Genomic DNA, 14,815 nt, shown 5'->3' with positions numbered 1-14,815 from the left:
CACCCATCAAACCAGCATAGCAGAAGAAGTACCTCTTCTTTGTCCTTGGTGAGGTGGCTTTGGTCTGTAATCCAATAAGGCAACGTGTTCCCACTGATTGCCCACATAGAGAGCATTTATGCTCTTGATTGGTCAAGGGCTCTACAGGATGCAGAGTAAAAGGTACAGCATGGCACAGCCACTTTGGTTTGCATCAGGATGCTTCTGTGCATGTATAATGTAATAAACTATCTATCCTCCAGATGTGACCCAGATGTAACTCCCATCTAAAGCCACGGGCTCATGTCCTGAGCTTTTACTCAAACCTTTATGTTCCCTACTAGGTATCCTAGAGTTTACTTCTCAAATTGAGATTATTGTCATTTAAGTGTTTGTGCCCAAGACCAGGTGTTTAATCAAAAGCCTCTTTCGATGTCCTGGGAAGATTGACCCTCTATCATAGTCTGAGATTCTTGACTGTTATGGCAGAACTTCATATCTGCCATTAAGATTAAGGGCCTGAACAACCCTCAGGTGCAACACCTGGAAATTCCAGGGCAATTACAAGTAGAATTGAATCTGGTATTTTTAGTTTTCTACGATGAAATCATAATATTGCATTTTTGTCCTTTCCCAGCAGAGTTGAGTCAGAGTTTGCAAGACTTGAAAAATATTTCCAGCACAAGAGAAGTGCATTGACCTAAGGGCTTTGCTGGAGAAATGTGGCCTTTTACCCCATCCCACATGGAAACTACAGAGTGATCTAGCACACAGAACAAAACTCTGCAGGGTTGTTTTTCTTCATTGGTATCCTTAATTGGTTTAGGGCTGAAAGTCATCTGTGCTCAATTTATAATGTACAGTACTAGTTTTCAAACCGTAGAGTGCACAATAATGAACAGCAGTACTGGGATCTGATAATAAAAATCCAGTAAGTTTGGCAGGGGCTCAAAAATCTGCCTTTCATCAACACCACCGGGTAAGGTGATATTGATGCAGGAGGTTTCTAGAACATACTTTGTGGAATAAATTTACGCGTAGTTTGATTTTTTTTTTTTTTGCAAACTTGCCTTCTATGAAATATTTATCTGAAGATCACACCTGCTGCCTGATATGGCTCAGCCCTTTAATGCCTTTCCTATCTATATTGGCTACCGTTTAGGCTGGTTTACAGATGCCCTATTTTAAAAAGATCTACAGTTAGCATTAGTGGATTCTTCCAATCTGTACCCTACCCACCGGCTTGCTCCTTTATGCATGTTATCTTTTGCTGCTGACCTTTCACATGGAATGGGGATTTTGCTCTACACTTGCTCCACTATACTTGAACCATGGGCCTCTGCCTTGCTTCCTGAAGTATGCCATCACTTGAGATTCAGTCTTATTTTCCTCTTCTCAGTCTCAGAAAACCTACGCCACCTCCATCCATTCCAATTTCTTCTCCAAGTTTGGCTTCTGATAGCCTGAGAAACAGTCTGCTTGCTTGCCTGGGAGAGAAGTTTGGGGACATGTCAAAATGGGCCAAATTAATAAAGAAATTAAAAAGAAAAAAAAGAGTAAGATCGTTGATGTTTCAATGCTGCAGATAAAATGAGCAGTACCTCACTGTGGAAATGTGTTTTATTATTGTATTTCTTAGAGGATTATTTTATTTTTTAGGTAAAAATCATTTTTGTTTCTGTTACAGATATAGTACCTTTTTTACCCTGTGACCTGGGAAAATACATTCAGGATTAAATAATCTCTTTAAAGTTCTGTGATATTCTATGCATCTCTTTCAATACTCCAAACATTTTAAGAATCGCCCTGACACTGCATTTTGTTTCTGGAACACTTACAGGAGGCAGCAAGAAGAAATTCGCTGACAAACATTGATTTTGTCTCCCCCTAAAAAATAGATTTTAAAAAGAAAAGAATAAATGAGGAAAGGAGTTTGAGACTCACTTGTTGAGAACAGTGTTTTCTAATAACTTTCAGTATTTGATGAACAAAGGGACAGAAGGGTTAAGGGTAGTCTGACCTTTAACTTAAATACATTTGTGGTCACGAAAGTTGTACTCTTTCTGAAAACCTATAGGTTTCCCACTCTTTGTTGAAACATGAAAGAGGGTTTTCCTTAGCTTAGGTCTTCTCTGTTCTCTTTGCAAATACACGGTTTACTCAGATATTGGTGCATGAGAATTTCTGTGTTAAACTTTCGGGAATGTAAGTAGTGTTGTGGAAGTATCCAATTGACCAATTGGCAGATAGTCTCCAAAGAGGGGAGAACCAGAAAATCATGATGTACCAGTGTTGGCATCTTCACTAAATCCCCTAGGCTGGCCCTGAGATCAATGATCTGAAATCTGAAAGACTGTGTCTGGGCTGTTGGCAACCTGGCTTCCCTCTCTTTCTCTTCACCATGGTTTTCAAGAATTTCAAGAAAAGTAATTGCCTACTGCTCCTCTTAGAGATTCCTGATAATAATGTGAGTCCATTCCCCTAACTTCTTCAAGCTGGGTGAGTCACTAGGGTGAGTTTTCACCCTTTGGGGAATCCACAAGTGAAAACATCAATCTGAACATCCTGTCACATAAATAAGATGAGATTCATTTCTTATAAACAAAGGGTAGTAGTTACAGCAGGAATATAATGTGTATCAAGTAAGGATAAGTTATCACCATAGGACAGTGGATTATTAGGTCACCTGAGCATACCTTTTCCTTGTCACATCAGTCCCTCTTCTTTGTCACATAGAGCCCTTGGAAGCATTCTCATAATTAGCTGTTGGCATTCAACTATATGGGTCTTTCTAAGGAAGTTTCAGTTTAGTTTCAACTTGAGTCCCATACTTTGACAAATCCACCCATTTCCTTGTGTGGGTCAGTTTTATCGGTTTCTGTTCCTGTCTTCGTGCCTCTTAGCTGCTAGTCCAAACATGTGCTAGAAGTCCTTCTCTATATGCTACAAGCAAAGATGTGTTGGTTTGACTTTGCCAGACAGAGAATGTTTAGGAGTGTGTCTAAAGCCAGTGTTGGCTGATTTCTGCTCTTAGGAAATGGAGAGCTAGGAACAAAAGGATCTGTGTTAGTTTTGAGTTTCTAGTGTGCAGAAGAATCATCCAGATTGAACTAGGTTAAAGGCAAATTCATGGACCCTGGATTTTTCTGATGAAGTCATTTTGGACTTGAGTCTAAAAACACAAGCTCTGTACTTGCTCTATACTTGCACATACACAATTAAAATGCAGGTGGTCCACGGTCTAACTTGGAGACATCTTGGCTTATTAAAACCTTGCCCTCTTGTCATTTTCTGAGATGCTCCTTTATCCTGAAAATCATGGCTTCCCCCTCCAATTACATAGAAAAACTTAATATGACAAAGGAAAAGGGAAACTTTATCTTATAGGTTTTACAAATGGCAGATGCAGAGTGCTTCGTATGTACCTTCAGACCTTTAAGACACTTGAAAGTCACTTTGTGGGGCGCCTGGGTGGCGCAGTCGGTTAAGCGTCCGACTTCAGCCAGGTCACGATCTCGCGGTCTGTGAGTTCGAGCCCCCCGTCAGGCTCTGGGCTGATGGCTCGGAGCCTGGAGCCTGTTTCCGATTCTGTGTCTCCCTCTCTCTCTGCCCTTCCCCCGTTCATGCTCTGTCTCTCTCTGTCCCAAAAATAAATTAAAAAAAAAAAAAAAAAAAAAAAAGAAAGTCACTTTGTCACTACTACAAAAAGAACACACTTACTGATGTCTCCATCCATGTTTCATCTAAGAATGTCATTCTGAGGACTCTGTTTCACCCAGGTACCTTGAGGTTTGAGAGAAATGAAACAACCCTTTAACTCTTTCTTGTCAAAAATGTTGGTAACTCTAGGCTAAATGTTTTGTAGTTAGAATATGTCTTCCACATCTGCATTGCTCAACTTTCTAAAATCTCTCCCTCCATCTTTTTGAAATCATGTAGCTCATGCTTGAAAAGCTATGGATTTCCTTAGATGAGAACTAAAATGCTACTGTTGATTTACAGGCAGCAAGCTTGGTTAACCAAGAGAAAATAAAAACTTTGGATGTAGTGTGTTATTTATAGCGAATGCAAAAGCATCATTATTATCAATTCTTGTTACAAAATACACAGAAAAAATACCATTTTTGTTATTTAAATATGGCATGGATACATTGAGAAATAGTACAGATGTTAATCCACAGCCTCTCAGCTGCATCCTGGATAATCATTATTATGTTTCATTCTTATTTAGAATTACTAGTAATAGACTGTGTATTTCTGTGTGAAATTCTAATCAGGGAACACCAATGAATTGAGATGATTAATAATATATATATACACACACATACACACACACACACACACACACACACACACACACACACACACAAACACATAATTTTGGAACTGGGACAACAATAGAAATATTTCTCTCTTAGAGAAAAATCCACGAAGCATGCTGCTATGTTAGCTATCTTGATGAGTAACATTTGTTACTTAAATAGACATGCCAAAAATTCACATAATTTTTTGTATCTGAATTGAACTAATCCTTGACCAGTGTTTAAATTTGTTTTGAAACTATTTATGTAATTGTGGAAAATCTGAAATGTAAATATCTGCAGTTTGAAGTTTCTGGCTTCAAACCACAAGTGTTAAAAAAAAAGTCTGTTTGTGTACTTTCATTCTGTGCTTTTGAGTTCTTTGGCAGATCCTGTTTTCTTTGTGTAAGTCTCATTAACATGAGATTTTATACATGGAGTAAGGAGACAGGATGGTGGAGGTAATATTATTCATGCCATCTTTGAATGCAAACTTCACATGTCTGTGCATGTAAGATATGGGACAATATTCAGGGATTATTTCCCATTCTTAAGTGTAGAAGCACTAACCTAGTCCAGTCCTATTATTTTAGAGATGAGAAAATTGAGGGCTAGAAAGACTAGGTGATGGAGAGATAAGTCATGGATTTAGTAGGTGACCCAAGGCGTTGAATCTTAGCTCATTGTTTTTCTGAATTCATATCCTGCTTGGCTGTCCCCACTCCTCTATAGTAAAATAGAATTCTGTTTTGTCATCTTGTCTCCTTAAATTTTCTTCTGTCCCACCCTCAACATATGGATTCTTTTAAGTTTGGGTTGTAAGCCATACAAAAAATTACCTTACTTCCTGTCCTTCACCAAGATTCCCAGATCAGCTTTATTCTTTTTCCTCAGTCCTGATTCACCTACATGAATTTAGTGGCATCTTACCACCCGTCAACAAAGGCTGCTTCTAAAGTTTTTCTAGGATAGCAGTTGCAATTCACATTGTTAAAAATAATCACACCTTAGTGGGGAGTGGATTCTCAGCTACAGGGTGATATTCAGTATTATTTTACCTCATAGCCACTGGCCCTTCTATCTGGAAACTCATCAGGCAGTGCCTAAGTCAGCTGATTGAATAGATTAAAAAGTGAAAAGAAAATGACACTTAAATAGAACAAGTCCTTATTGATGATCTATGTACTAACTGCTATATCTGCTACATCAGAGCATATAAGAATGTGTAAGATATGGTTACACTCTCAAGGAGCTTACAGTTCAAAGCAGGAAAAAGGAAGCTACAAATACACTTGATAGAAAAAGATAAGCTTCCACAGGGAAATATAACTGAAGAATCACGTGGTTAAAGGAAGAAGATAAGGGTCTGGAAAAGCTTTGTAGGTTAACAATAAAAAAGCAAACAAACAAACTTGAACTAGATTTTGAAGAATGAAAATCACTTTCATGGGTATACGTGGGGAGATGCAATTTGACTAACATTTATTATATGTGTACTCTAGAAACTTATGTAATCTACATACTGCTACTTAAAGTATGGTTTGTGGATTACCAGCATGAACTTTACTGCTGTTTTGTGATAAAGTAAGTTTCATACATCTAGTTACTGTTATTGAGAGAATGCATTTAGAAAAATTCCTACATCATTGTACGTCACTGAACTAATAATAATAATAATAATAGACTAATTTGGATGTTACTGAATTTGTGTGCTAAGTCACGTATGGTTCTAGATGTATGATACTTACACAGATATCCCCAGGTATGAGTCCATTGTAGGTTGGAAAAAACAAACAAACAAACAAACTGGTCATTTACCACAGAAAATTAGTGAGTCGTGACTCTACATTGCTCTTTACCTGCGTAGACAACTTAAGAAAATGTTATACGTATATTAGCAGTACAGAGCTGTGTCTCATTATTAAGGTATTTATGAAATCATCATTGCTTACTTCCAATTCTATTATCCATTAAAGAGCAGAGAAATTTTAACTTTGTGACATTAGACCAGATGACAGAGGCACAAAAGAGATATATTAGGAACAAAATGTGAACAAAGTAAAAGGGTGAGCAAAAGACAGAAGGAACAGTAACTAAGAGGAGAGGAAAGGAAATGCCATGCAGTTTTCTGGAAGTAGTTAGTAAAAATAAGTTATCAGAATGAAATAGAGTCTCTGTCTCTGCTTCACAATATTCCGCAAAGGATTAGTCTGCAATGGGAAACTTCATCTAAAGGCTGAAAGTATATCAGTTGTGTACTACGATTTTTTTTTTTGTTATTTTATCTTTCTTGTTTTCATTTTGTACTTGGTTCCTGTTATTGTTCCTCTTTGGAAGATGTTCTTTTCATTTTTGGACATTTTCTCCTCTCATTTCAGATGACTACACACTGCACGGCCCTGTTTTTATTCAGGAACCAAGTCACGTAATGTTCCCTTTGAATTCTGAGGAGAAAAAGGTGAAGCTCAATTGTGACGTTAAAGGGAATCCAAAGCCACATATCAGGTTTGTTGTTTTAAATCTTATGTTTCCATGCATACCATTTCTATTATTAAAATTGACCCGTACTTCTAATTACATAAAGATCTTTTAGACAAGCATCATAGGCTGTCCTGAAATACTAAAGAGTTGATTGTGTTCTTGAAAAGTTGAGTGCCCAACTTCTGTTTCTGGCTATACCAGGAATTGAATATCCTATCTGACCCCCTCACTAAAAGCCTAAATATTCCTTAACGTATTTTTTTTTAAACATGTCTCAACAAACTGGTAAGAAAGTAAGAAATACTCAGAAGTAAAGAAATAAGTAGGTTTGGAACCCAGAGAAGAAAACTGACCCCCACAAGCAGTTTTCACCTTGATGAATTATGTGAGGGAGCTTTGGATTTTGCAGTTTCACAGGGGATCACAAGACTAAGCCTAAAGTCGACTGAGCGGAGAGTGGAACATGAGAAAACCTCCCAGAATAGGCCTGGAACCCAAAGGCTATATACTGAAATAAGCTTGCCTCCCCAAAGAACTGTAAAGCAAAAGTAACTGCCTATTTCAAATTTTGGTGCTAAGTGACCTTCAAAGGTTTAGTTATTTATTTTGAGAGGGAGAGAGAGAGACCGAAAAGGAGAGCAGGATAGGAACAGAGAGAGAGGGAGACAGAATTCCAGGCAGGCTCCACAAAGGGCTCAAATCCAGGAAACGTGAGATCATGACCTGAGCTGAAATCAAGGGTTGGCCTCTCAACCAACTAAACGACTCAGGCAACCCTGCTGCTAAGTGGTTTTTTTTGTTGTTGTTGTTGTTGTTTTTAAATTTTTTTATTTTGTTTATTTATTTTGAGAGAGAGAGAGAGTGAGCGAACAAGTTGGGGAGGGGCAGAGAGAGGAAGACACAGAATCTGAAGCAGACTCCAGGCTCTGAGCCGTCAGTGCAGAGCCTTGTGTGGGGCTCGAACTCATGAGTGTGAGATCATGACCTGAGCTGAAGTCTGATGCTTAACTGACTTAGTCACCCAGGCACCCTTGCTAAGTGGTTTTGATAGAAGATGAGACACAGCTGAAAGGAGAATTAGTAAATTGCATGATCTATCTGAAGAAATCATCCAAAGGCAGCAGAAAGGAGTAAAAAGATGCAAAGGGAGAGAGGCAGAGAGAGAGAGAGAGAGAGAAGAAACGAGGGAGGTGGGGGAGAGAAAGTGTAAGTGAAAGAGCAAAAGGGATTAATAGGAAATATTTACATAGTTTAATCACAGTTCCATAAAGAAAAGCAAGGGAGAATGAGGCAGAAGCAATATTTTAAGAGAAGGTTAAGAATTTTCCAAAGTTAATTAAAAATTCCAAGCTTTCAGGGCTTGGAGTGAGCCTGGCTGGCTCAGTCGGTGGAGCATGTGACTGTTGATGTTGGGGTTGTGAGTTCTAGCCCCATGTTGGGTGTGGAGATTACTTAAAAATAAAATCTTAAAAAAATATCCCAAGCTATAGATTTAGGAAGACAAATGAATTTCAAGGAGTTCAAATGAAAATCACGCCTCATCTAGAATTATTATAGTGAAACAGCCAAACACCCAAATCAAAGATGATCATAAAAATAGTTAAGTTGATAATATAGACAACCTTCAAGCAGATGGCAGACCAGACTTCTCAATAGCAACAAAAAACCAAGATGGAAGAAAATATGCTGAAAGAAATTAACTGTCAAATTTCTGTGTAGCAGAAATACTTTCTTAAAAAGACAACAAAGCAAATATGTGTTCAGGCATTCAGAAACTAAAGTTTGACTCCAGCAGACACACTCGCTAAAGAAAATTCTAAAAGATAGAATTAAAGCAAAATGAAAATGATACCAGAGTACCAGAGATACAAGAACTAAAGATAGGTAAAGCAAATGGTGAAGATTCGTCTTTCTACATCAAATCAATTGCAGTTACACTAAACAATAAAAAATAATTTTAAAAAGCACTGTCTTGTGGAGTTAAAAAAAAGAAAAATTAAAATCATAGCAACAATAGAAATAAGTTTTAAAAACATAAACTGCACAATGGATGTATCTACATGGCTAAAAAAAATAAAATTTGACCCCACCCTAATGGCATACACAAATTTCAGGTGAATGGAAGACCTGCATGGGACATGGACTTTTAAAAGAAGATAGGCATTCATATCTGTGACTTTGGAGGCAAAGAAGTATTTCTCAAATATGACAGGAAAAGCACAAATCTTAAAAGAAAATATTTAACCTCATTAACATTAAGAACTTCTGTTCAACAGAAATACTGAGATGAGTAAAATTTCAAGCTTCCAACTGCGAGAAGATATTTTTAATACATGTCATTGGCAAAGAAGTAATATCCAAAAATATATTTTAAATCCCCACAACTCAAAAAGTAAAAAAAAAAAAATTAAAAAAACCAAGTAGCCTAGTAGAAACATTACCAAAAGACTTGATTATGTACTTCTAAGAAAAGGAATATCAAATATCCATTAAATATGTAGAACGATTATCTGTGCCATTAGTGAGCAGAAATAGACAAATTAAAACTAAAATGACACACTCTTCCAAGTCTACCAAATTAACAGAAATTTAGAAGATTAAATTCAACATCGTACAGATAGATTAAACCTAGTATGTTCATACAAGGTATCCCCAAGCAGTAGTGAAAATGATAAATTATGGCTGCAGAGTGATGGATCACAGGAATGTAATTTTGAACAAACAAAGCAAGTCACAGAAGAATAGAATATAATTCCATATTCATAAAGTTCAAAAGCAGGTCAGCTAGAGCACTTGTTTAAGGATACCAATATACTTAATAAAATCATAAAGAAAATCAAGGGAATGAGAAAGTCAAAATTAGAAGTTATAATTAACCATTCAGAGGGAAATGACTAGAATCTAAATGGAAACAGGAGACTTTAAAAGTAATAATACTACTTTTCTTACACACAGATATTTATTGCCTCATGGTGTTTTATAATTGGGGCAGATGAAATTTTCTTCTGTCCAAGGTTCTTCTAGCTGCACTAAAACTTAAATTTACACGAGGCAGATTAACATAAGATAATCAAATATAGTCACATATGTATGAGGAATCCACACACATATGAAATTCCAGACAGGCAAAATGTGGTATATATGTCATTCTGAAGCAGAAGCAGGTAGGAGTCTGGGACTTCAAAGAGAAAGAATGAAATACACAGAAATATTAAAAAAAAAAAAAAAAAAAAAAAAGTAAATGTTGGGTGAATAAGTGTTTGCCAGGCCATATAGAAACAGTAACTCTAGGGGCGCCTGGGTGGCGCAGTCGGTTAAGCGTCCGACTTCAGCCAGGTCACGATCTCGCGGTCCGTGAGTTCGAGCCCCGCGTCGGGCTCTGGGCTGATGGCCCGGAGCCTGGAGCCTGTTTCCGATTCTGTGTCTCCCTCTCTCTCTGCCCCTCCCCCGTTCATGCTCTGTCTCTCTCTGTCCCAAAAATAAATAAAAAACGTTGAAAAAAAAAAAAAAAGAAAAAGAAACAGTAACTCTATATATCTTATAAATAGGATTTTGCCTCTATTCACATTTAATGACAATAACTTTAATAACCAAAATATAATAGTGTGTAAAAACAAAAATAATATATAACATAGTTAGGACAGGAAGAGATTAGAGTCATTAAGGATCCAGAGAAGTGGGATTTGAACTGTGATGCTGAGCTTGCAAAGTGGCACAGGGCAAAGGACATCTTATACAAGGTAAAGGATGGCAGTATTAGCATAGTGGAAATTATTTTAGAATTTAATTTGTGTGCCCATTCATTCATTCATTCATTCATCAAATATATCATCATGCATCAAACCACCCAGTGGTTTTCAAACTATGAATTTTAGGTACATGGAACTGGTTCAGCAATTAACCAGGGTGAGTAATTGCAGAACTTCTACTCAGGAGTCCACCATAGCAGCTCTCCTTTGAATGAGGGTATGGACTAGGTGTCTGAAAAGTATGTGGTCCAGGAAAGGTATTTCAACCACTCTATTAAGCAACGGCGATTTACCAAATGCCATCCTAGGTTTAGGATATTCAAAGATTAATAGACTGCATGTTCAAGTAGTATGCTTTTTGGAGGACTGCCTCATAGTAGGACTGCTATGCTGCAAATACTGTGCTGTCAGTGCTATAAAGGATGTCCAAGTTCCAGGGCATCCTGGAGGGAAGAAAGTCTACTTCAGGATGGAAGGTGGAAGGTTTTAGTGCAAGTTTCACAGAAAAGGAGACATTTAACTGTATCTAGAGGGTAAATATTATTTTGCTGTGTGGATATTTTGCCATAGGAAGTGCATTACTGAAATTAAAACCAAAAAAAGACCTCTCTAATGGACATGTAATTTATCATTCAAAACCAGGATAATTTTGAGAATGAACACCACTGTTAATAATTATTCTAGGACAGCAGGTATAAAACCAGCACTATCCTTGGGCAAACCATAATATGTACTTATTCTCCCTATAATATGTTGAATTCAAGGTTTAATCAGATATTTTAAGATGTGTTATATAGTAAACAATAAATGCAAGAAGGAAAGGTTTCTACATACATAAATGATGAGTTAAATGAACCCATGCTTTAGTACATAGCCAAGTGTAAGTTCAGATGTTAGCCTTAAATGAAAACAAATTTTGCAGCAGAATTTGGCAAGTTGTTGCTTTGTTTTTCCTCCAAACTGTGACCTTTAATTAACATTGTTTTTGTAACATTGTGTTTCAAGATATAGGGGCCTGCTTTGTTATTTAAAACAAGCAGTGGAACAGAAACCTATTATGTTTTTAAAGATTGCCAGAAAAAGCAGAGAAGGAAACTTTTAATCAAATGCACCAGCAATTGGTTGCAGTGGACTGGGTTTTCCTTTATACATTTGGCAGTTTCTCTGTAACATAATAGCCAGTTGCTACCTGGGAGCTAAAAACTCCCTCTTGTTGAAGGAAAGAGCAAGAGAAAAAATGGAGTGATCGGATATTTTCAAACATCAGTCTGGCTAAACTTTTTCAGTGCTCTGGCTGACTTTGAGGGGGAAGAACAAATAGGAGAAATTCAAGGTGAATTCTCCGTGGGGATCTTCAGCATTCGGTTTTTCCTCAAACACCACAACTGACCTCTCTTCTTTGTATTATTCCCTCAACTGAGCCTTCTCTTTTCATTGTTTCCTGCCCCTCGATTTTGAAAGGATTGACCCAGACCCAGAAAAATTTAAGAAGTTTTGACTTGTGCCAACTTTCCTTGTATTAAAGTTTCTTAAGGACTTGTGACATTACTTACTGCACTCAGCTTCCCTTTCCAGACAGAAGGGACGTTCAAGTACTTGGTTGGAGTACTTTTGCTGTGAGGTTTGTATTTGATTTAGTTTGTAGACAAAAAAATCCAAGTCAGAAAGGTCTTGCCCCTTCTTCCATGCCAAGTTGAAACCATGAACAAAGGAAGAGGGGTTTACTACAACAAATTCCATAGATACCTTCCCAGAAAAGTCGGGAAAATTGTACCTTCCAGAATGTCAGTGGGCACAATCAGACTCTGGAGAGAGTTAAGTTGTGGTTCCGAAATGATTCAGAAATCAGTTTACGTGACTTACTAATTTATCCTGACCCTAGAGAAAATCTCTTTGCTCCATATGGGCATTTTCTTTATAAAGATTCTTCAAACATTGAAGATAAACTGTGATTTTTCAAGAGTGTTCTAGTATGGAATAGGATAAGGAATTCAAAGCAATCCACATTCAGTGGGAATGAACATTGACTGCATTGCAATAAAACTGGGTAGAGTGCTTTGTAATCTAGTCTCAACTGCATTTCCCAGCAAGCACTTTATTTTCTAAATAATCCCTTTTCCTTTGCTATTTGTATGTAAAAGCAGGCAATAAAGTAGATTAAAGGACTTTCTGCAGAGCATTTAGGTTCAGATGACTAGTGTAGACAAACCTACAGAGGTGTTCTCATTATTCCTACAACCACTTTTCTAAAAAGGCTCACATGGTCCATTTCTAAATTCCACATTCTGCTTGCAGCTCACATTATATTGCAATTTCCTCTTTGAGTTCTTAGATTTGTCATATTAAATTGCTCAACTATCATTTGAAGTGAGAGTTATAGCCAAGACGTGATCAGCTGACTCAAAAAAAAAAAAAAATGTCTAGGGCAGGCAGTCATTTCTAGAGATTCATGTGCAGATAGACCTGCTAAAATATAATGCAGCTGTTCTCTTTTTATTGCTTATTACTTTCATGTCTGTGTCAGAACACAGAAAGAATTACTGTCAAGCTTAAAAACAATGTCTTTTTCTAATACCCATCTTCTTATAAACAAACACGTAAAGAGCTATGTCCAATTTTGTGATTCTGACCTACCTTTCCTGCCCCTCATGTTTCTAAATTTTACAATTCAAAGACATGGATGTGAACACACGTACACCACCATGCTGTGATGGGCTACAATGCTCATAAATTGTGTATGCTCAAAGCTAAAATATATCATAAAGAAGTACAATATTTAGTCAAGTTCCACAGGCATTTATTGAGGAGAGTGTCAAGGTCTAGGTTGCTAAGGGGACAATACAAAAGTGATGTAGGCAAATTATCTTTGGTGAAGGCAAATTCCTAACTGATGAAGCAGAGAGAATCCTATAGGAGACTGTGGAAAACTTTAATTAATTTTGACTATGAATATTGAAAAAGACTTCAATGGAAAAGGTGATTTAAAATTGACCCTGGGGTATCTGGGTGGCTCAGTCAGTTAAGCATCTTACTCTTGCTTACCCTTGATCTCAGGGTTCATGGGTTCAAGCCCCACATCGCGGGCTCTATGCTGACAGTGCGGAGCCTGCTTAGGACCCTCTCTCTCCCTTTTTGCCCCTCCTGCTCGCTCTCTCTCTCTCTCTCTCTCTCTCCCTCCCTCTCTCTCTCTCTCTCTCTCTCTCTCTCCCTCTCTCCCTCTCTCCCTCCCTCCCTCCCTCCAAAATAAATAAGTGAACTTAAAAAAAATAAAAATAGAACAAAATAGAATTGACCTTGAAGTGTGAAAAAGCTCTTGACACAGAGAAAAGGATCATCTTTAAACTTCTGCTTTTTTTGACACCAAATATCCAAAATCATGAAACAAACTGGATTGTATGGTTTCATATGAATCCTTTTACATTCATTGTACACACCAGCCATAGTACTCCAGAATATTGTGAGAAGATACACAATGAGTATGTAGGTATACATACACATTTTAAATGGCTTTTTGTTTGTTTTTTACTGATTGAAGGAAATAAAAATGAAAGTCTCTCATTCTTTAATCTTGTTACGGTTTTTTATCAATTTCCTTTGTGCTGCAGTGCTTTCTTATTTTTTGGTCTCCCCATGGGAATGCTTCTGTGGGACTCTTGATATTTTAGAAGCTTCAACCATGGCATATTTTCACTACCTGGTATTTTTGTAGAATTTGGGAGGGAGGGGGGAAAAGAAACATAAGATACATAGTCAGTGAATTGTATTAGCTCAAAAGTTCCAAAGTATTCAAAGGAAGGCAATTTGATTAAAATAAGCTCTCTTTGGAATGTTACTGGCTGTGGGAAAAAAAAAAAAAAAAAAAAAGAAGGAAAGAAAATGTGCACGTCCCAGGAAAATTTATTTATAGGGCCAAACAATATCATCAGATACAATAGATGATTGAAGTAAATAAACAGAAGAACAACACAGCTCTCTTTGCCTCTGTTACCTAATGACCTGATCTGCAGTTTACTGGGAAGGTTGATTGATATTTGAGTGCCATTGACTAAGAAGATCTTCAAAGTGATCCATGATCAAGACTAGTTTGGCCCCTAAGACAGCTCTAGATCAATAGAGTTCCTCTGCTTTGCAGTCAGCCATTTCAGTCATATTAAGGACCAAATCAAAGCATCTCTGCAGCAATTTCATCAAATACTCAGCAATCTACCTGTAAGTGGTATATTCTGTCATCTGTAGAGACCCATTTAAAGAATAACTACAAAGTAGAAAAAAGGGCTTTTTCCGAGGAGCCCTATTTGAAGAAAG

The 14,815-nt window shown here is 37.3% G+C and overlaps 1 protein-coding gene across 8 annotated transcripts in view; it reads left to right on the top strand.

The window, feature by feature from the left end:
• Window positions 1-14,815, top strand: part of CNTN4 (contactin 4) — a 914,517-nt gene that overhangs the window by 603,406 nt on the left and 296,296 nt on the right. For all 8 annotated transcript variants that reach the window (XM_058726189.1, XM_058726188.1, XM_058726182.1 and 5 more), the window contains one exon: window positions 6,659-6,785. In XM_058726189.1, coding sequence (XP_058582172.1) covers window positions 6,659-6,785 — 127 coding nt within the window. The remainder of the gene's footprint in view (window positions 1-6,658; window positions 6,786-14,815) is intronic.

This window comes from Neofelis nebulosa, chromosome 4, assembly GCF_028018385.1.
Source record: "Neofelis nebulosa isolate mNeoNeb1 chromosome 4, mNeoNeb1.pri, whole genome shotgun sequence".
NCBI lineage: Eukaryota > Metazoa > Chordata > Mammalia > Carnivora > Felidae > Neofelis > Neofelis nebulosa.
The sequence above is the reverse complement of the archived record's forward strand: the minus strand, read 5'-3'. Positions and strand labels throughout refer to the sequence as shown.